This window comes from Emydura macquarii, unplaced genomic scaffold (assembly GCF_026122565.2).
Source record: "Emydura macquarii macquarii isolate MOO-44397 ecotype Brisbane River unplaced genomic scaffold, CSIRO-AGI_Emac_v2 contig_499, whole genome shotgun sequence".
In the NCBI taxonomy this organism is placed as follows: domain Eukaryota; kingdom Metazoa; phylum Chordata; order Testudines; family Chelidae; genus Emydura; species Emydura macquarii.
In genome coordinates, this window is record NW_027130636.1 from 9,998,605 (window position 1) to 10,022,118 (window position 23,514).

At 40.3% G+C, this 23,514-nt stretch overlaps 1 protein-coding gene across 5 annotated transcripts in view; it reads right to left on the reverse strand.

Annotated features, from left to right (window-relative positions):
- Window positions 1-2,124: 2,124 nt before the first annotated feature.
- Window positions 2,125-23,514, reverse strand: part of ITM2C (integral membrane protein 2C) — a 39,412-nt gene continuing 18,022 nt past the window's right edge. For 3 of the 5 annotated variants that reach the window (XM_067538911.1, XM_067538914.1, XM_067538915.1), the window contains exons 2-6: window positions 15,206-15,343; window positions 11,511-11,708; window positions 9,066-9,176; window positions 5,820-5,970; window positions 2,125-3,764 (exon numbers count right to left, since the gene is read on the reverse strand). In XM_067538911.1, coding sequence (XP_067395012.1) covers window positions 3,583-3,764; window positions 5,820-5,970; window positions 9,066-9,176; window positions 11,511-11,708; window positions 15,206-15,343 — 780 coding nt within the window. In that variant the 3' untranslated portion in view covers window positions 2,125-3,582. Of the gene's footprint in view, window positions 3,765-4,584; window positions 5,164-5,819; window positions 5,971-9,065; window positions 9,177-11,510; window positions 11,709-15,205; window positions 15,344-23,514 lie in introns of those variants that run through there. The other 2 variants (XM_067538913.1, XM_067538912.1) reach the window with 2 other exon arrangements.

A 23,514-nucleotide genomic window follows, 5' to 3' on the forward strand; every position in this document is an offset into this window, starting at 1 on the left:
CATAGACCCTGCATCTAGGTCAGTTCTGCACACAGAGAATTGAAAGGCATGAAGTGAAAAGAGGGGCAGATGGGATAAGAGGAACCAGGGAAAACAGTATACTCTGGAGAGGGATCCATGCATAAAAGCCAAAGTAAAGTAATGCCATGAAAGGCAGGTTATCATACACCAACAAACTCAGTTGATTCTCAATTGATTCTCTACTCCAACTCAAACCACTACCTCCAATCAGTATTTTTCCCCTAGCAATTTCCTGGCCTTCAGCCTATTCTCTACCCTACTAGGCCCATCAATCCATAGTCAGGTCCCCACTCAATCCATCCTTTTACACCTCCATATGCCCACTCTATCCATCCTCTGTGATTCCACACTCTCTACACTCTGCAGCTGTGCCTTCTCAGCCCCCTGCAAATTGATTTTCTCTCCTGGAAGCCTCCTAATTAAATTGATTTTTCCTTCCCAGGCTCCTCAGTAACTGGATTTCACCCCTTTCCACTCACCGCCTGATGGAGAAGAGGGAGTTCCCCATAAATACATTTGATGGCTGCATGAGATGAGAGCCATCCTGTGCGAGGCCCTTCATGTCTTAGGCTCAACAATGGAGCACCTCTTCCACTGCTTTGTATGGAAAGTGGCATCGACCATCTCCACAAAGCTATGAGCCTGGGCTAGTCTCGGTTTCCAAACCCCAGACGGACAAATCAACGCTGCTTTAAAAAAAAAAAAACTATGGCTATTCATTTGACCATTCCCTTTGGCCATGTTAGCACCTCCCTTCTGTGTTTGTTTTCTCACAAGAGTGTGATCCAGTTCACAGGCACAAATGTTTGGATGAGACTGAATACTGAAGCTCACCCTGTGCAACCACTGCACATAACATGTGACTCTTCTAATCTATCACAACTAAGCAACACAGTTCAAATTTAGAACATTCCTAACTTGTCCAGAGAATTCAAAAATGCATTTGTGGAATAAATTCAAAGACATCAGGATTTGCTTGCTGATATTCTCCGAGCAAAACGATTGGTTTAATTTGTTAAAGTAGTTGTCTTGTGAATTATTCACTCACGCATATTCTTAACAGACTCATTAAAAGTCAACAGTAATAGGGTTTTCCAAAACCTCTTCCTTTATCCTTCAAATATTATTCAGCCAGGTGTGAGATTCAGGAAAGTAATTGCCACAATGGAGAGATTTCTAGATGCTATCAAAACCATTGATTTTTTTATCTTGGTCAATATTGAGATTTATTGTCCCAAGAGGTAAATATTGACCTTAGCTTCTCCTCAGTCAATATTGACCTTAGAAAGCAGAACAAAATATTAAAGTACAATTCTGTACACCTCACTTGGGAGATAAATGGAGAGAGTTCAGGTAATAGCAGTAAGAATGATTAGAGAGCTATAGCAGCAGTGTCCAACCTTGAGGCGAAATATTTCAGAAAGGTCAATTGGGCCACAATCAATACTTGAGGCAGATTCTCTGCCCCATTCTTCTCCCCCTGCACTATACAAGCAGGAAAAATGGAGCAGAAAACACTTGCAAATCCCCCTTATCGAAGATTCCCTTGGTATGGAGAAGTCCCCAGCAGGTGTGCACACAGCCAGCATAGCTTTCTATGCATCTCACCTTGCAGCTCCAGGAGCAAAGGAACATGCTGGGAATGAAAAGTGAGCTAAAGCGTGTTCCATTCTAGCTATCCCCAGCTGACTCAAGTTAGAGTAGCCCCTGAAAATGAGGCAGACTATCAGGGAGCCATAACTGGTTGCTGCTACACAATTCTCAGCATCTCCTCTCTTTCCCCTCTTCTGGGCCACCTTGGGTCATGGTGGAAGAGGAGCCATCCTTTTCCAGGTGCTCCCTAAGAGTCAGACAGAGCCAACTGTGTTCCTAGCCTTCGCTCCATGGGGCACTTCCACCCCACTGGTGACTGCATTTCTCAGTCATCCCTAGTCATCAACTAAGGTTGGTGGTACATTGGTATAGCAATTTCCACTGCTGATGTCTGTGCCTGACAAAATAAGTGGTTTCAGTTTCCATAGCTATGAATCTGGCACCTCTCAAGCAACAGCTTCACAGAAAAACTTGACCCTTATTTTAAATAAAGAAGAAACACCTAAGAAATAAGAGGTAAAAGATTTTATTAGCAGGTCAGATTTCTCTAACACACAAAATATACAAAGCATTTTAAGTTTTCTTTCTAGACAACTGCTGTTTTCATCCTGTGAAACTGTGATTGCTTTAGTTCACGGTAAAGAACTAAGGCCTTGTCCTTAAAGTTCAGGGACTGCACATAGTTAGCATATTTAATGACCAGTTAAATCATGCAGAATCAGAAGGAAGAGAAAAACGTTTGTATTTCCACCTGAGTACAGGTTGGCTGAGATTCCTAAAAGCAAAAAATAAATGCAGGGCTTAAATTTACCAGTTTGCTGTATTTCCATTAAGCAAACTGATAGATAGATGCTCATTTCCCTCTCCCACTGCCAGTATACATTAGTGATCCACTTTGCAAGGTATGGTTAAAACTAAAGAGGTTACATTTTCAAAACAGCAAATTCTATTATACATAAAGCAAACACCTTACTGGTATTAGGAGAACATACCTTATTAAGCAGTGTGAATTGTCCACACTTTTCATTTTCCACAAGCTTAAATATTAGAGTAAGACTAAAAAGTCTTCATTCTCATAGGTTAAAATTTAACAATCCCTTTTTATATGAGTTTATATTAAAAATAACCCTCAATATCTCAGGACAGACAAATTACTGTTGCACTGCATGCTCGCCTAAAAATTCTGGTTTTGGTTTCAGATAATTAATTCACAGCATTATTACTTTAAAGTTGTCATCATAAAACTTTTTTTTTTTTTTTTTTTTTTTGTTCTGCTGAGTTAATGATTGTACTTGCTTTTATTTTATCTTTCCTCTTTCTAACATATCAAGCTCATTTAAACAGATGGGGAACAAGTCCAGATTTGCTGGAAACCAATTAACAAGACTGTGCCAATTTGAGATTCACCTCATTCACACAAGCAAAAAAAAACTTCTGCCTGCATTTCAAGGACCTACTTATTCTTAAATATATTTATAGAGCAGAGTGAAGAATACATTATTACACTACCATTTTTTCTTTCTGCTGACCAGTGGACATGCAGTTCAGTTCACGCTATTTCTATGCAGTATACTGATCAAGCAAATCTTGGCCTTGTTTCAATGTCTAAACCAGGATTCCATCATATCTGTAGTTCAGCATTTTTTAATAAAATGATATGGGTGTTGGGTGGTCTCTTTTAACTTTGTCAGATAGCTTTATAAGGTTGTACATGGCTGGATAATACTTAGTGGCATAAAAATAGCCCACATCAGTGTTTGCGACCCTACAAAAGGAGGACTGTTCCACACTATACAAGAGGACTCTCTCAAAAACACAGACTGCCAATGGTGATGCTGTCACCTCTACAAGCTCTACAGCTAAGGTCACTGATGTGCTTGCAAGATGAGCCAGGGACACATTAAGGATCTTGACCGGTCAAAGTAAGGAAAACCAGTGTCAAAAAACCATGAAATTTCCTGTCCCCCATTAGAAATAAACCCCCAAAAGATGCTTAAATATTAAATTAAGTTCCTCAAAGCCCCAAAACAAGCAGACTCCCTTAACACACCACTCACATAAAAGTGGAGACAGAAAACTCTGCAGAATTCCAGTGATGGGCTGTTCCTTGCCCCTGGCATATAACCAATTAGCTGGTCTGCCTCCATGTCCTATGGACAAAGGGAATAGTCAATAGCTCAGACTGTCAGACATAGACGGGATGTGAAATTAGTTAGGACCAAGAGCCTGTGACAGTGTAAAATGAGTGGAGACATTCAGACAGAAAACAAACATGGATATTTTTTTTTAAATATGGACAGCAGTAGCTAGAACTACATGGGGTACATCTTCAGCTAGTGTAAAATTGCATAGCTCTATTGACTTCAAAGACTAGTTACAGGGACTTCAATGGAGCTATGCCAATTTACACTAGCTGAGGCTTTGCCCCTTTACTTACTTCAGGAAAGTATATGGAAAATGAAGGCCTGTCTGCCCAGTATAAAGACAGTGCCTGTGTTCAGTATGTTGTGCTAAATGCTGAAGAACAGTGTGCTCCTGGTGAAAGTATCACAATGTGCTATTAAAAGTTACCAAAAGTTTGGCCTGTTATTTGTGCTGGGGTGTATATACTTGTGCATCTTTCACGGCTTTGTGATCATGAAGCAATGAAGCTTGAGTCACTCTCCATTCAATTTAGTAACTCTCCTTTATCATTAGCTCCTTTTCCACCCACCCAGACTGCAGATCAGCTGATGGCCCATAATATAGGGAATAGCCAGCAGAATAACCAATGGGTACAAAATCAGATAGCCCTTGCTCGGAAAAGGTACACTATGTGATGATTTCAGAGTAAGGTGCACAAGCAATGTGTAAAGGCTCCACTAGTTGTTTGTGAATTAAGCTGTTAGCAGGTACGTTCACTAGATGACTGGGAACAAAAATTTACACTTAGGATTATTACTTAGTTTTGGCAGAACAACGTTCTTCTAGTTACTACATCCAAATGATAACCTGCCATGAGGTTCACAAATGAACCTCATACCTGTTTTCTTACTGAATCTAACAATGTTCTCAGTTTATGCACCAACATTACATACTGTCTGCATGAAATCACCCACTGATTCCTGCAGGGTAAGACATTTCCACACTATCTGCTATTTCTTACCCTCCATTTCCATCCCCTACTTCCCAGGGCACATACACTCCAAGACAGGATTCCTATCCCACAGTGTTCACAAATGGCTGAGTCTAGTCGCGTTTTGTATTACTATGTAAATTTAAGCCCAGCAAAGAGTCCCAAGTAAGTAGAATATACAGTACAGAGACAAGAGAGTCCAATGTGCGATCACAAGGGATCTGAGAAGTTAGTGCTGCCCAAGCAGAGGAGGGAGTAAAAAAGTAAGACAGATTATCATTTCTAAGGAGAGGATCTGTGTGTGCAAGCAAAGCAGAGGAGGGTTATGTTTGGAGAGCAGCTTCATGACTTTCTGCAGATAATAGTTTCAACCACAAATGTGTTTTCAAAGTGGCGAATGTGATTACAGTTTCCAGCCTGACGTCGATTGATACCTAAGAGAGACCAAAAGCAAATGCCAAGTTAGGATGGTTATATATGTAAGTGTGTCTGAGATTTGGGGGGGAGGGAATCAGATGAGATGCAAACAATTGTAGCATGATGAAAAATGGCAACAACTATACAGAAACCAAGGAAAGCTATGCAAATTCACTTCCCCTGGAACAAAAGCTCTAATATCCAGGCCACTATCCTGCAAAGAGAACCAAGTGGGTGGATCCCTGCACCTGAGTGAAGCCCCCACTGAGCCTGAGGATTTGCTAGAATAGCAGGGGAGAGTGATAGGGAGTGGTGTGAAAAAGTTGGTTTCAGTGTACAGCTTCTTAATGCTAGCTCAAAAATCAACAGATAGTATGACTGAAGAGACAGTATGACAGGGTGCCAAGAATTCAGTATGACAGGGTGCCAAAAATTCCTACAGCAGCCAGTACAAAATTACACTGGAGCTTCCAATGTCACTAATATGGGTGGAGCTGAACTGATATTTGCAATGGTAGGAAAGTTTTGAAAGTTTTCCCTTGTGCAAATATCCACAGAGTTTGCACCTTTCACCACCATGAGGCAATCACTGCTGTGAGCAGCACAGAAAATGCTGCAGTTGTGATGCAGTGGAGAACACAGTTAATACAATCAAACATCACAAGGATCTTACGTCTCCTAGCAGTCCTCCGCTTCAGCCTGTAAGTCTCTTTGCCGCTGCACAGGCGGTAGATAAAGGAGCCAAGCTGCTCCATGTCACTGACGTGCTCTGTAACAATCATCTCCTCTTGAATTATGTACGTCTGAGGCAGATACGTCCCTTTCTGAAATTACAGTTTTTCCAAAAATTAAATAAAATCAGTTTGATAATCCAATGTGAGCTCCCTTTCAGGAAAACAAACAGAACTGCCTCCCCATGGCTCATCAGAAAGAGCTTAAACTTTTAAAAATTGATTTACCAAACTATCTGAGGGCTAACGCTCCATTTGCTGAGGATTTTATACATCCTATCCACCCAATATTTGCTTCCACTTCATTGTGGGAAATTGACTAAGAGTATCAGAAACCAGACGGTTTGAGTTTGGGATACACACAAAGTATCAGAGTGCAAAATGAACTGAAGGCTGTACATAAATGTGTGTGTGGGGGGGGAGGGTTATGATAAATACTGGTATCATCTAAAATATTAGGTTACAGAATCTTAAGACATTATTCAAGCAGAATTTGGGGCAGAATTGCCCCCAAATCCCAATCCAGATTAAGGCCCTGTTGTGCCAGACAATCACATTGTACATACATGGTTCATCTTTTAAATTCATTTATTAGGGCAAAAAGAAACAGTATTCAGACACCCAGCACATCTCAAAAGCTCTATTAGCCTTCCATGTTTTTTCCCCACTTCTTGATTTCTTTAGACTATCCAGGATTACAATATCTGTTTGTTAGTCTAATGGCTTTAGATAGTGACCATTTCAAATCATTTCTGAAAACTCACCCCATATGCATCATCTTTATAAATTGCACTTTTCAGTATAATGGTAAGCCTTCAAACTACTAGAAAGGAGAAGGATCCATCTAGCACTTATCAATTTTTCTTCACAACAGGCACTGAGAAAAATCATACATGCGCTTGTATATATTTTCAGTAAAATGCTGAACAGGGAGAAAGCTGTGATTTCACATTAAGGAATGACTACATATTGACCAGGTGTCCGAGCTGAATTGGCAATACAAGGGATCTGGAGGATAATGATATGCATTATAAATGCAGTTTGCTTGGGAACTTTAGAACACAGACTCAAAGTTAGCTGGGCCATTATTTGAAGACTCATTTTTCATTCATGGTGACCTTTCACTTAAGTCCTTCATCCAGTCTATATTAACTGTTCTTAACGAATCCTCTGCTCATCATCAACCCTTAATTCTAAAAACCTGATAGAGGCCAATGTAAATAGGTGGCCAGAAAAAAAATCATGCAATGATAGTAAAATTTCAGATCTTCGGCCTTTAATTACCACTGTCCAAAAGACTGGTTATCTCCATAGAGAATGAATGGGAAACAGGCCATTTTAACACAGGGTTGTGCTGCTGGGCTGGCATGGTCTACTGGATCAATAAGACTCTCTCACAATACTGCAGTATCAGTCAATTAGTGTAAGTTCTTATATGCTAACACAACAGTTCTATAAAAATTAGATTATTGATCCACCTGCATTAGAGGAAGAGAAAGAGACGGCATGCCAAGTTCAATTACCAGCAAAACCTATCATGTTAATATACAAGGATGGAGATCAGAATTCCTCTTGTCCCCAATGTGTGGGAAAGAGACAGTTAATCCAGTTTCTTCAGTTGTCATTTAGATGTAGTTATCTCTGGGAGCTAAAATGATCAAGCACCATTGTTCCCAGGACTTAGTTACCAATTCATGACATTGTTACCCAATTATTTTCAAAGAGCTGCTTATAAGACAAAAAACACAATATTAAGCATCTCACTGTAGGAAAAATAGAACATCAGAAGATGCAACTATTCCGAAGCTTTCAATATGGAATCATTTGGACTAGCAGGCCCTTCACTGGTTCATCTAGATTCATCACTGCAGCATGGCAGGGATGTCTTGTCACAGGCATTTCAGTTCCCTTTCCTCTAACCAGAAGAGAGTTCAGATTACTTTTTAATATTCACAAACTGACCTGGCGACACAAACACAGGGGACAGAGGAGGATACCTTCATCTCTGTGCCCATTCAATCTTAACCTGTCCTGTGAGGCAGCCAATTAGTGCCCTTTTGTTGTACTGACTGTTTGATGCAGATATCAGTCTAGGAACCAGACTGGGACCACCAAACTTGTTTCACAGAGACCACAAACAGTCATCAGATTTTAACAAGTTTTGGTCAACGGTGACTTGGGCTGGATTCAAATAAGCAGACCAGAGGTAAAAGGCCCTCTGTCCCAAGACCAACCTGACCCATTAGTTCCCTCAGTAATGATTTTGAAAAAAATAATCACTACAGTTTGAGAGGGACTGAGGCATGATTACAATAGGGAACCTGAACACACTGACAGAGTGAGCTTCCTGGAAGGGAGGGGGTGTTCAAGCATGCATCAGTCCAATAGGTCACCAAGACAGGCAGTCACCCAAAATGGAAGGGTTTAAAATGGGGTAAAACTAGGTCAACATTTAAAACAAACATAGGGCATCATTTTAAAGATACAAGTGTGCAACTGCACATACAAGTCAAGCATTTACTCAGGCAAATGACTGATTATTCATCTAAACAGACATTTACACACAGATACCTGGTTTGCATATGCAGTTCCACTCACATCTTGAACGTCAGACCTTTAATACTGTGTAAGAAGAAAGCTAAATAACAGTGGCAGTAACAATCAGTAAAGACAAGCATTCTCCTTGACTATATTTAATATTAGCTTTTCTGTTTCTCTATTGTTTTGTTATGCAGCCAGCGATCCTGGGTACCTCTTTTCCTTAGGCTCTGTTGTCAGCATACATAAACTTGTCTCTTCTGTTTTTTTCTACCCTTGGAATTGGTTACATTTAGTGTTAAGAGACTATAATAGGCAAACAAACCAAATTGTCCTTGAAACCTGCTACAATTATATAATTGATAAAAGGTATCAGAGCATTTCCACTCTGCTTTTAACAGATACAAACCTAAGAAGAGATGATAAAAATCATCGTATAGAGATTTATACATGTCTGACTTACCACACTGTCTGCAAAAAATTAATGTTTCAGTTAACTCTGAAACCTTAATTGTACACAAAAATATAGCCCTTTGTCATATCTGATGCTTATTTTCACAGATACAGCAGTTTCTTTTCCAGAGAAAATTCTAATTGACGCATAGTAGTCAACTCAACAGAAGTCTATTAAAAATAACATCCAGACATACCTTCACATTAACCAGCAATTCCCAGAGATTGCGAGGTGGCATTACAATAGTGGCATTCAGTTCAATGACATAGCATTTATCCAGGGCTATGTCATGATAGGCAGTCAATCCCTACACACAAAACAGAGATCTTTCTGATTAGTACAGAAGACAAGTAAAGTAAAAATTACAAAACCCTGCAAAATGAGATGGAGTAGTGGCATCACCCACCAATACAAATCCATTAAAGTCTAAACTGATACCATTTAAAAAAAAAAAAAAAAAAAAAAAAGACCCACCACAATAATCTCCTTTAGGGCAAGGTCCTAGTTCAAGTTATTTAAAATAGGTGTTAAGCTTTTGCCTTTCTCTGTAGTATCTTCTCTTAACTATCCACCTTCCTGACAACCCCTTTATTACTCTCCCCTTCTATACCATCAAGCACTAAAGTCCTTATGCACATGCATAACCTTAAACATCTATCCCTGTTTAGCATTGCTCTTGAGAACTCACCAATAGAGTGCACAAAAGCTCAGCTCAGGCATACAACAAACATATTAAAGTATCTCAGATAAGCAACATTAGCTCCTGTGGGGTTTACCTACAACTGTATCTTCCATACCATCAAAAGAGTCTTATCTCCTTCCTCCCATGGTTCATGTGCAGTCACTATTTATTTAAAGCTTTAGCAAAAGGTGCAGCAATCCACTGTAACAGAAAAGAATTTTCCAGTTTCTTCTTCTTAAGAAAGAATTAAAGTGCCTGCATGTGTGGGTGGAGGTGAGGGGGAGGGTCAAGAAGGGTGGCAGACATTCATAGCACTGGGATACTATGGACTACACAACCTCAGATAAGCATTGTGTGTAGAAAAAACAGATGTTAATGTCATTATGTGACCCTGGACACCTATGGACCCAATCCTCCAGCTATCATAAAGCAAAGCTCTAATGATGTAAATGGAGCTACAATGATTTACACCAGCTGAGGATCTGGCCCTTTATTCCTTGCACAGCTCAGGAAGTTGCTCCTTGGACTAAGTCACCATTTAGGTATAAAGGAATTAAAACAAACTTGCAAGGGTCTGCCAATACACTCAGCCGCAAAAATAGTAACAATGTGAGTTTTAGGAAGGGCAGAAGTCCCTCTCATTGTAACAATCACCAGAAGGAAGCTGAAGATACAATATGAGGAAAGGGTGGCCAAGGGGAATTGAGGATGTGTTGTTACTGAAAATAGGAATTATATGAAGAAAACTCAACATGTCCTAGTGGTCTGATGTTCTATTACACACAGACCACATCCTAGTGGAATGCAGGTGAGTGTGAGAGCAGCCTGGATCTACAGCAAGTCATTAAACTTCAGATATTTGACATCACTGCTTCTGTAGCTACTGTACCACATGCTATATTAGTTTTTTGAGCAGAATGTACACAGAAAAGTGAATATAAAAGGGGCTTGCTGGTCCCAGAACTTTCCTAAGCCTGACTTCTCCCAATTTTCCACAGAACTCTTTATTTGTTCTCTCTGCATTGTGATTTGAGCTACACACTCAAGCAGGGCACAGCTGAACTAAAAACCTTCCAAGATTTATCTTTATATACAGTTTGTAGGAGGTTACTGAACTGGATCATTACTGAATTTATGGAATTTAAAGAGATCCCATCTGTATCCATCTGTACTCATTTAATAGTGGTGGCTTTGCATGGCTATATGGGAGATACAGAATCAGTGTCCAGTTATGTGCTATCTGTGCTGCTGGGGCTGGGAGTTAAACAGAAGCAACTCACTTAAACATCAAGAAAAAGGCTGTGCAGTCCAACACTTGACAGAAACCTCTGGTCAATTATGAACTGATGCCAATGGACTCAAAGGATTTCTGCCCAGTAACACTCAACTGAAAGGATGGTGTTGTCACAGCATCTTCAGCAGGTAAAAACAATGGAAAAATTGGGGGTTCTGAGAACTCTAACAGGAACTTGGAGGCACTTAGAGAAGAGTCCAGAGTGTGCAGCTTTTATGAATATGGTCTCAATGCTATATTTAGGTCTTAAAGGTGCATTCAGAAATTAAGCTGAGTTCTGCATCCAAACTCATGAGTTCAAAAATAAAAACAGGAGAGATAATAAATTACTTTGAGCAACAAATTAGTCCATGGAACTCAGTGCTCAGAGATATTGAGCTAAGCAACTTGAGATATTTTACATAAGGTCATCTGTGGGAACAGTATCACTGCTCATATTTCAGGGCATAACATGATTACCAGCAGATGATCAGGAACATCCTCAATCAGGAACAAATTTCCTCCATGGTTTAGTATTACACAATTAAGTAATTAAGTTTTTGTGCCTTTTTCTAAAGCTCTAGTCAGGGGCAGGATTCTGGTGGACCATTTAGTCAGTGCTGGTATGGCACCTCTTATATTCTAACTATAATACAGTGAAATCTTTGCAGATAGAAATTCCTCACCCTCTGGAAATCATGGATTATATCTGCAGGGTCACTCCCCCCAAACTGAGGCACTGGGACGTTGATCTGCTCATAGTTCTCCTCAATGTAAATCTTCACATCCTCATGCAACTCCAACTGCCCCTTAAATGGCGAGTAGAGAGAATCTTCATAGAGGATCTCACAGTGGAACACACTTTCCCGGGGAAGCTGTGGAAACTAGATCAAAGTGAAGACGGAACATACACAACCCATTACAAATCTCATTAAGATATGACGCTTAGCATGGCACTGAAGGAGAAAACAAAGAAATGCCACTAAGCGCGTTTCACAGATACATGTTCATGAGAACATTTAGGAACAAGCCTGTCAATGTGTTTTATTAGTCAAGTCAGTGCAGCACAAAAACACCCCTCATTAGTAGCTGTTTTCAAGTCCTACAGAAGCAGCAGCGACCTCCCACCCACCATACAAACCCAAATGGAACACAGTTTACAGCCATGTCATCTTCCTCCACAGAACAGCTACTGTTGCTATAAACAGAGAGGTTATTCTAACTGAACTTGCAGTTTGCACACTGCAATGCACCAAAACAATTAGGAATTTTCTACTTGACTGCAGACATGGTTTTATTTTATCCAAATTCATTACAGGCAGGCACCACTGGCCCCATTTGTTCATTAACCTAAGGCATACAAGAACAAGTAGGATGAAAGGATGGAATCTGAGCACCGTGACCAGACAGGCAAACTGTAACCATCTGAGACCTTGCACAGAAAGTCACATAGCCTTGATGCCAATAAGCACCACTGTCAATGTTTAATGGGCTTTCTCATTTTACTGGATATAAACTATCCTTTGCTTTTGCACACCCCGCACAATGAAGATGTCTAATATAAAGTCTTGATTTAATCATCTGACACTTAGTGCTATTTAGCAAGCAGATCCTTTTGTTCAGATATCAATGATATTGGATGTTGTCCACAGCCCAAATCAACAGTCAACTTGCATGTTATGTAAGATCAAGCCTTTTGTAAACAACTCACTGCGTAAAAAAACCCAGCAACTGTGTCATTGGGTAAAATGTGAAAAAATTATCATAAATTTGTCATGAGGTTTAGTGTCATTTATAAAAATGGGTGAAGATAACGTATTTATATATCAGAAAATGAAGATTAGAAATTAATTTTGGAGCAAGGAAATTTATTGCGAAGGGAGCATATAAAAGACTAGATTGCTGAGTGGATAAAAGCTGGCCAAGTAGATCCTGCAGTCCTCAGAGAATTAATTTGGTAATAGCTATTCAGTAGACAGCAGTCGTCATCACAAAGACACTATACAGCTATGATGGGGGGTATTTTTGGCTAGAAATTCAGCTTGCAAGAAAGCTATGCACTCTGCCTCTTAAAATAAGGGCAGGGGATTTTTTTTTAAACGAAGTATGTGAATTCAGTGCTTATGGAAATGGTTGGGGGAAGGAAAGTCCTTCTTTCTGCTTCAGCACAAGCACAGAATGAACAATTTGCCACAAGAGCTCAATCAATGCATTTTAGTCTTGAATCTCCTTTGAGCAGAAACCATCAATCGTACTCAAATCTAGCTTCTTATTTTATGTGGACAACTTAGATTGGGATACAAGTAGGGATCTGATTTTAGGTTTTGGGCACTAATCAACTGCAACTTCCCCTCACCCTCTCTTGTTGAGCTTCTCACCCTTATCCATCTATTAGTCAGTCTCCTGAGCAATAACCTCTGTCCTTTCTTCCATGCAACCTCCTATGTATGCTTTGACCACCTGAATGATCCACAATGCTCTCCCCCCGCGGCTTTTAACCTCTCTCTCTCAAAATCCAACTCTGAATATGCTGCCTACAATAACTTGAAAATTTGTACAGAAAATCCCTTTGTTTCCCTTTCCCTGACTTCTGTCTACTTGTCTGTCTCATTCATTGACTGAGAAGAGCAAGCAGCAATAGCTGGCCACCAATGGGGTAGAAATTTTCAAGTCAAGATTGAAACAGCTGGCAGGTTTTGCCCTAAAACTGTAACTACAGATTTGCTAAATTCCCCTAAATTCCCAAAGCAACTGAATTCTGGTTGGCCCATCCAACACATAGAGCCTAACAGTCACCAAAAGTTATATTTTACAAGTCACATTTTCAACAAAATAATATGACAAATTCTTCATCCTCAAACATTTCTAGGGAATCATTAGATAATGCTAATTGAATAGAGGGGTTTTGTTTAAATTAACTCTGCCACTGCCATGATGTAGAAGTGCTGAACATTCAAGACATTTCAGAAAGATCACAGATTTCATATTAAATACCATGATATCAGGAAGCAGTGGGGTTCAGTGGATAGAGCACTCAACTGAGATGTGAGTTCTAATCCCAGCTTTGTTACTACCCTGCTGAGAGACCCGACCAACTCATTTCATATGTCTATGCCTGGTGCCCCTATCTTGTCTATTTAGATTCAAGCTCTTTGAGGCAAGCACTGCCTCTCTCACTATGTATCTATAAAGTGCATGGCGCAACAGAGCCCCCACGCACTACAGTAATATAAATAACATACCAGTATCTTTCTAGAGTTGAGGCCAATCAGACTACGTAATAGAAAACTTTTTTTTTTTCCCCCCAAGGATGCATTTTTAAAGAGACCCTCACTCATGAACATTTTTGAAGTATATTGAACAACTGCTGTTTAACTGTTATGTACTTAGGCTAGGAAAGAGGCACCTAAAATAAGACATCTAATTCAATTGGAGTTGGGCACCTAACTCCCACAGGCTCCTTGGAAAACCCACACTAATTTTCCAATAACATTTCCCGTTAACATGTACTGCAATAGGGCTAGAAGCTAGGCACTGTACATATAGATCACAAAGAGACAGTCTCAAACTCCGTATTCTTTCCAACCCCTTCTACTCCCTTCTGACAAAACACTTCTTTAAAATGTTTATGACTAAGAACGGTAAAGTTATGTTTGTGACATAGGAGTGACAGGACATTTACATAAACCCTGAAATAGCACAAGGCTTCTGGATTGTGTATTCCTGCTATTCCGTATATAGGTCAGATTGTATAGAGCCATGCCCATTTTCTGTCCACCTAAGTCACTGCAGTTGTAGGTGTGGACGCACACATAGCCCAATGAGAATCAGCAAAAGCCATGTACATTTGCAAATAAGCTGAAATTTGCTTCAGATATTTGGCTATGCATCTACTTTGCACAAGCACAATCACATGCACACAAATGCATATGAATCTACTTGCTGCAAATCAATCTCATAATTTTGAAAATTATCTTAAGCAACTTCGAGTATAAAGATGCATGTAAATACCTACTGCTCCCGCTTTGTGTGTACTGAATGATGCAATGGGCTGTATCAAATGTAACGGATAGTCACAAGTCAGGTATATGGATAGCTTAAGCAAAGCCAGTTATATTGTGACACAATATAGAAAAATTGTCTAATGTTTTATGCTGCAAGAAAAAGTTCTGTTGGTTTTGGAAAGTCTTCATGTACTCTTCAGGGCAGGGACTGTCTCTTATTGTGTGTCTGTGCAACGCCTACTGCAATGAGGCCCTCATCTAGTTGCTACCAGTATAAAGTTTCTTTTTAAAAAAAAATAAATGAAGCAGCTGTTGTGGCTGCTTAAATTTATTTTGGAAGGCAGCAGCAGGACTGTAATTTACAGACTGTATAGTACCTTAGTAATGAAGAAATATCTGTAGACATACATGGATGCAAACACAAGGCCCAGGAGCAAAATAATGAGGCCCATAGTCAAGTAGCATAATCCACTGAGAGACGACCTCCTTGTTTGCTTTGGGGAAGGCTGCTCCTCCTGTAAAAAGGACAAAAGACATTAGTCAGATGATGTAGGAGGAAATCAGAAAAGCAATACATGTTGTCTAAAGCCCACGCATGGTATTATGACGCACAGCCAATAAATGCAGATCAGTGTCTTTCAGGGTAATCTCACATAGGTATTCTGGGAATGTCATGTGACAATATCATTCCAGTGTGGATGACAAGGAGTAATACACATTTCATACCTTTTCTTATATACCTTGCTCTATGCAAGCTGGTCAAATTCCAGAGATTTACCACTTTTTATTTATTTGTGATAACAACAAAGCAAACAGGAAAATTATATAAACAGAAGTCATGAAATAAAGTGCCTGATAAACTTAAGTGCTTTTCTCCCATATCTGTGCAGAAGTTTCCTTTCAAAAATATGAAATCAACAGCAGAGTGGAATATTTCAGGGACAGTCCCTGGAGTAAATAAAATAGAAGAGAGTGATACACCTGTTTTAAAGAGCTGCCTAAGGAGAGGGGTGCAATGGTTTTATCAACCATCTGTGTTTATATCATCACCCTAGCTCGCAAGCATCATATTCCAACACATCTTTAACACACATTCAAAATACATGGGATTTAGAACAAAAGAAAAGTTTGGAAGAGAAATAAACTCATGTTTCAGGGCTTTAGCCAATTTCTGCCAGGGGTAAGAAGAAAATTTTCCTAAGTATAGGCTTTTCAATTGCCCACGTCAGGGACTTTAGCACTTTCCTGGGAAGCAGCTGGCACTGGCCATTGTTGGACACAGGATATTTGACCTGACGGACCAACGTTCTGATCACGTCCAGCAATTCCTATGACCAAACCCTCTCCTCCCCCAACCCTCTAGAACATTAAGCTTGAGGACACACAGACATTTAGGTTTCTGGACCAGTGAATGAAAATTGACAGGCAGGCTTAGAGATGCCTTAAGAAATTTAATTTTTTTTTTTTTTTTTTTTTTAAATCTAGCCCCTTTTTGTATCTAGAATCAAAATAAAATAAATGATGCTCCAGGCTTCGGGATTGATTGTGTGGAAGAATGACCAAAATCCTAATAACATGTGAGTGCCAGCATCTCATATTCTGCCACATATTGTTTAATTCTTCTTTTATTCAGAGTGCCATATTGACTTCAGGATCCATTACAAATTCAAAGGAAAAAGATGAGATTTACCAAATAGTAGTGTCACACTGATTAGATTTGAGGGGGAGGGGCCTTTGTCATATTGGTTAACATCAGTGTGTCAAAATCATAATAATTCATGTGAGATGTGCCATGCCATGTTCTGTTAGAGAGGTTATAATGTGCTAAGTCAGATGATAATTCTTATGTTTATGTGTTATATCTGTAATGGAAGTTATGGACATATTTGATGTACCTGTATTTCAAATTGTGCTGGCTAGGATACACCCCAGATGGAGAGGCAGCAGGACAATAGCCCGCTTTATGGCCCATCAAAACCTTTACAGAAGCAAAGGGCCCAGGAAGAAACTAAAGGCATACCTGAGGAGTTACCAGGATTGGCCCATGTGACTCTGGACTCCATTTTAGCTCCTGTAAGTTTCCACAGGCCACATGGCCAGAGACAGAGGGTATATAAGATCAAACCACAGAAACCATTTTGTCTTTGTTCCTGTCCAGCTGCAGACACACACCTACCTATGGATCTATTCACTTTGCAACTGAACCGAAGAACTTAGACCCATCCAGGTACTGGATGTGTACCAGAGGAACTGTACAAGCTTGCAACTCCACAATTCTCCTAGAAACCTGAGGTTTACGTACTTTGAATCATTTGTATGTATTTGATTTGCTTTGACCCTTTAAAATTTCTCTTATGGTTTATTTCTTTCTTTTTACAATAAACCTTTAGTTTTAGTTACTAAAGGATTGGCTGGCAGCGTGGTATTTTAGGTAAGATCCAAACTTATACTGAACTGGTACTGTGGCTGACCCTTTGGGGTCAGAGGGAACCTTTTTAGTAAAGAGCAGAGAGTTTAAATAACTGGTCTCTTTACTGGACCCAGTGCTGATTTGGGAGCCAGAAGCTGAAATGCAGTAAAGGGGGCTGTGTGTATTTGTGTACTGGCTTCTGTGGGGATTCAGCAGTGCAGTTTGTGGCTGGTTGGGAAGTCTGGCTTCAGTGCCACCCACCAGTGTTGGGAGAATCTGCTCCCTTTTTACAGCCTGCCCTGACCTTGGCATTTTCAGGTGGCTAACCTGGGCACGGGACAGGTCACAAGTAGTTAGGGGGATGATCAACCATTCAAACAGAACTAAACAAGCCACAGTAAGAGCTGTCAGAGTTTCCTTCTTCCCCACCAGAAGAAATAAAAAGAATTTTGACTTGAGACCCATCCACTACTGAACTGGATGATCCCAAGCTCCCAAAAGGCAAGAATGCTGTTTCCTGGGTGAAACTTGAGCGGCCTCGATAACAATACTTTATCTTATTTGGAGTCACTGGAGCAGATTCTTTGCCTCGCTCTTTTGTTCCCTTTGTTCTGCTCAGGCTGGCTATATCTTCCTAGCTGGAAATTCCCTTGGTGTAGCACAGGCCAGATGAGATTACAGTGTTGCCAGTTCCTTGATCTACACCATCCTCTCCACAACCTCCAGTGCAGATGGGGCATGTGAGGAAGGAGAGAAGGACAGTTGACAGCCTCTAGTCTGCACTAACTTATTTCCAGGACAATGGCTGCCCAGAGAATTAGAGACCTGTCACTGGTTCTGAGAGCCCCACTTCTATCATGCCAACCAGCAAAGAAACTGACCCTACCCTATTAACCTCGTTTTTATACAAGTTCACTGCATGATTAATTCCCAGCTGACATGAACAGACAGATATTCTATCTTTCTGTTATTACTACTCAGACAGATATATCTGCAAAGACAAGAAAGCTGAGTGGCTTCAGAACTGCAATCCCCAAGCACCTCCAGGAAAAGCTAACCAAAATTTATTTTTCTCCACTTACTTGCACAACACTTGCTATACACTGCCAACTCCCAATGCTGTGGGATCAGTGCATAATCAATGCTTCACTGCTTCTTTAGCAAGAGAGCAAGGAAGCTGAAGAAAACTGCTATTTTAAGCTTTCCTCCCTCACTGAGATTTTTCAAAGGAGTAGCTATTAGAAACCAAACTATCACATTCATAAAGGAAGTTAAAGGATCTCTATCAGCAATGCTGAGGTAGGAAAACATGCTACATGGCAACTGCCTTGAAAAAACAGACTTCACTGAATATTAATGATCACATAAATGATGCAAAGAGTGAGGGGGGATAAAAAAAATGGCTGTCATGCTACTAAAACTTGAGCAACTACAGCCAAGAAAAATGTTAACGCTTATGAGTAAATTACTTCAAACGGGTGCCAAGCTCCTGTAATAGATAATGCACCTACAGCTTTCTCAGCATGTGGTGCTAACACTGCATGTAGATGATGAGCTGGGGCCTGAGCATTTGGAGAGGATTCAGAAATATCAAGGCAAATAAAATTCTCACTTAGAGTGTTTTCACCTGAAAAATGATTGAACTGGGCAAATTCCCCTCTTGTTTGTCTTTTCATAGTGCAGCGAGAGCAGACTTGCTCCATGAGAGGAAGATGGCTATAGCAGGCTGATCTCTCTCGCACAAGCATGCAAGACAAGATGGAATTTTGATCTCTGCAAAGCATCCCTGTGGCAAGAAAAAAAATGTTTGGAATTTTGCAGAAGAAAAAAAAACCTTGCTTGCATCTGGAGAAGCAAAAAGACCATGAAAGAGTAATGAGTAATGAGAGTGAATGAAGAAAGTAAGAGTAAATGAGGAAAGAAACTGACTCACCAACAATCATGTTCTGGTGGAGCAAGGTTTAGCCAGCAAAGTTGAAGACGCTGCCTTTCAGTGAAAGGGGAACTATTAACCATGATAAGGCAAAATACACTGTAAAGATCACTTGCCCCACGAGTCATCTCAGTTTGTTTGCATCTAGTTATTTCAGACCAGCAGATTAAAAGCTCAGACAGTGAGAAGCAGCATCTGTCAACATGAACAAATTGACATTTGCTTGCTTTTAAATTATAATCTGTATTTGAGCCGCTGGGCCAGAGGCAGAGTCACTTATCACACAGACAGAATGAAAGCTCTTGGAAAATCTAGCGTACAACCTGCTTTAATAGCAGTTTAACCACATCTTTACACTTTAGAAAAAGCATCCACTGCTTCTTCTATTGGGCTGTCATACTGCTAGAGTCATAAGATATGTATGTTCTCAACAACATGACTATTTCTACTATTACAAATGAAAATTACCAATTAAGATCTCTTTAAAAAAATTCATCACAGCTGATTCATTAACAGCTTTTTTCCCTGAGAATGTTTGATTCTTTAACAGTGAGGGCAGTTTTTCCTTTAACTAATCATGATATGAAAAAAATCAGTCCATCTCAGAATTAAATATAGGAAAAGCACACACCTCAAAAGGAACCAGTACACCATACGGCAGCCCAGTAACATACCATGCTCAACTAGATTAGTTACTGTTCCAGAGGGGTAGCTGTGTTAGTCTGTATACAGCAAAAACAACGAGAGTTCTGTGGCACTTTAAAGACTAACAAATTTAATATTTGCAGGCATAAGCTTTTGAGAGACTTCACTCTCCTTCAGATGCAATAATACAGAAAACAGGTAACACAGAGGCATCTTATAGATATCCAGGTGCATTGAGAACAATGGGGGAGGTGCTCTGATCCCTTAGACAGACACAAACACCTACAGGATCTCTATGAAACATTCCTAAAACTACAATACCCACCTGGAGAAGTAAACAAACAAATTGACAGAGCCAGACGGGTACCCAGAAATCATCTACTACAGGACAGACCCAACAAAGAGAACAACAGAACCCCACTGGCCATCACCTACAGTCCCCAGCTAAAATCTTTCCAACACATCATTAAAGATCTAGAACCTATCCTAGCAGATGATTCATCTCTCGCTCAGGCAGTGGGCGGCAGACCCATCCTGGCTTACAGACAGGCCCCCAACCTGAAGCAAATACTCACCAGCAACCATACACCCTACAAAAAATCCTACCCAGGAACCTATCCCTGCAACAAACCCCGTTGTCAACTCTGCCCACACATCGTCTCGAATGACATCATTACTGGTCCTAACCACATTAATCACACCATAAGGGGCTCATTCACCTGCATATCCACTAATGTTATATATGCCATCCTGTGCCAGCAATGCCCCTCTGCCATGTACATTGGCCAGACTGAACTATCACTATGCACAAGGATAAATGGACACAAATCAGACATAAAAAATAACATCCATAAACCAGTGGGAGAACACTAATTCCCCAGGGCATTCTGTCTCTGACCTGAAAGTTGCTGTACTTCTCCAAAAAAACTCCAAAAACAGACTTCAAAGAGAAACTGCTGAGTTAGAAATGATCTGCAAACTTGACACATTCAAACTGGGTTTAAACAGAGACTTGGAGTGGCTGTCTCACTACCGAAGGTAAATTACTTGGCTCACCCATTCTCACCTCCTAACTCAACGGTCGTCATTAGGTCTTAAGTACCCGACTCCACCTCCCCCATTGTACTCAATGCACCTGGATATCTATAAGATGCCTCTGTGTTACCTATTTTCTGTATTACTGCATCTGAAGAAGAGAGCTGAAGTCTCTCGAAAGCTTATGCCTGCAAATATTAAATTTGTTAGCCTTTAAAGTGCCACAGAACTCTCGCTGGTTTTTTTGGGGGGTTTTTTAGATTAGTTACTGCAAATTTTGCAGATCTAGCATCCTCCTCACCTTTCATAGTTCTATTATTGGGAAGCATTTAAAATAGTAAAATAGAAAAAAAGTCTTCCAGAAAAAGGACTTCTCTCTTGGAAGGTCAACATTATAACTCAACAAGGTTAAAAATGTCTCTCAATATTTAGTATGCACATTTCTGTTCATCAAGAAAAAAGGGTCCATCTAATGGTTAGACATGCAATACAAAATGTTCAGTCAGATACTCTTCTTGTAACAAATCCTCTCTATCAACCTTTGTTCCATGTATATGGATCTATCTGGAGAGTAGGAAAAGGGAGAGAAAAATTTTTATGGAGAACCTGGATAGGGTATTTTAGTTCTGTACAGTGACTCAATTTTTTCATGGTCAGTTTTTACTAAAAAAGGTTTGCAACATCCATCCAGAGCTACGAATCGACACATTTTAAACAAATCAAAATAAATATACATTCAGAGTGTGCACAGAACAGGTATTAATTTGATTCTCTGAGGTAGAAACAGATGTGAAAAAATGACAGCCATGTAAATAAAGAACGTTTTCTGACAGGGTTAGTGTCTATACACTATATAGGCAAAAAAGGAGGTAAAATAAAGATGTCTCTAGCTTATAAGAAGTCACAGAAGTGACTGCTGTAATTTCAGTTCTTATCCTCAGAGAAATACAGTCCAGACACATTAAGTTCCTTCTTACATTCAAGATTCTCGACTCTGCCACATACTTAATGTTGATGGAGACTGGGGAAGTCAGACTTTTACTAAGTTCTACAGGATGCCTTTACCTAAGTTTCTAATGCCAGACTGCAGCATTATATAATCCTGGCTTCCTATATAGTGTGTGACAGGTTATCTAGGTTTAGGATCCTGTAGAGATAGGCAGAACTATTTTGTCATCTCATGTAGGGCATCAGACCAGATGGGCCTCATTAGTTCAAGCCCAAAAGCAGTCTGAGGGGAAAGAGTGACCTAGGGGCAGCAAGAACGGCCTTGAGGGAGAAATCTTCAGAACAAGCCAAACTGAGGAGAAAGAGCAGACTGACAGTCAGCTTAATAGCAAAGGCAAACCACAGGAAGGGAATAAGTGTTGGACACTAACCCAGAGCATGTGCTATGAGGGCTCTAACCACTGAAAGTAAATCACACGAGAAGTGTCTGGTGTGTGACATTACATCATTGTCCCCAATGTCTCTGGGATTTCACTACATGCTGATAATGCTAATTTAACATTGTAACACAAGGCACACAATCTAGTCGTACAATGAAGGTCACTGTAGTGAGCAAACCACACATTTAATTACTGAAGAATATTTAAACACAGCAGAGCCCAGGACACCATTACTGAAAAAAGAACCAGCTAGTCTGGGATAGGTCTGCATCATGGATTGAGCAGTAAGCTCACTGCCTGGACCTAGGTGAGCACAAGCACATTTTCCCCTGGGGAGGGGGCGGGTTGGGAATCATTCATTACTAAACAAGAGAGCTTGTATCTTGGATTTTGCCCAAGCATTCCAGTGAACACACTGCACTGCACCGGGGTAAAGAGAGAAAGTCTAAACTAGCAGACCTGAATAACCAGCCTCCCTGATTTTGGTTTGATCTGCAGGCATGCATGCTCTGCAGATATGTCTAAGGACATTGAAATTTATAAGAATTCCTGTTTTCTCATGAACAGGCTCCTTGATATGGTTCAGTGCTCTGACCGCTTACAAGAACAGGGCAGAGGAGTGGTGTGCATGTGCAGAATGGCAGGTGTCCTGAGCAACTCTGATTTACTGTCAGGACAGTTCCATGGACATGAAGTCACAGGCTGATTTGGAGAATGTGCTTAAAATCAGGGCAAATACAAAAATCCTATTTCTTTGAGGTTTTTCTTTTAATTTTAAACAAACATGCAGGAGGCTTATGAGAGAAAAGGTGAAGATCATCAGTGTCCTGTTTACCTGTTTATGAACACATACAGCAGTACCACCTATGGGCCAAACAGGTCAGGGCTCAGTTGTGCTAAGCATTGGACAGGCTCTGTGAACATAGTGAGTGACAGATCCAAAATCTAAAGAGAATCAAAATGGGAAAACAATCAAGTAGGACTCATGCTAGGTTTTGCAAGGCCTCAGGCAGACTTCCATAAGCCATAGCAAAAATCTGGGATGGGAGGGTTAGACAGTTGAGTAGGTTGGGTTTGCATCTGTTGGAAGTGTGGGGTAAGGGTGCTTCCTATTACTGAAGGAAAGTGGGAGGAGCAGAGAAAATCAGTTGTATTGTTGCAACTGAGAGAGATTGGACCTTATTGAGTTATTTAAGGTGAGAGTGTTGCCAGGCTATTTGAGGGGGAAGTCCTGGATATGAGCTAGGGTGGGGAGCTGGCAAAGCAAGGCTCCCC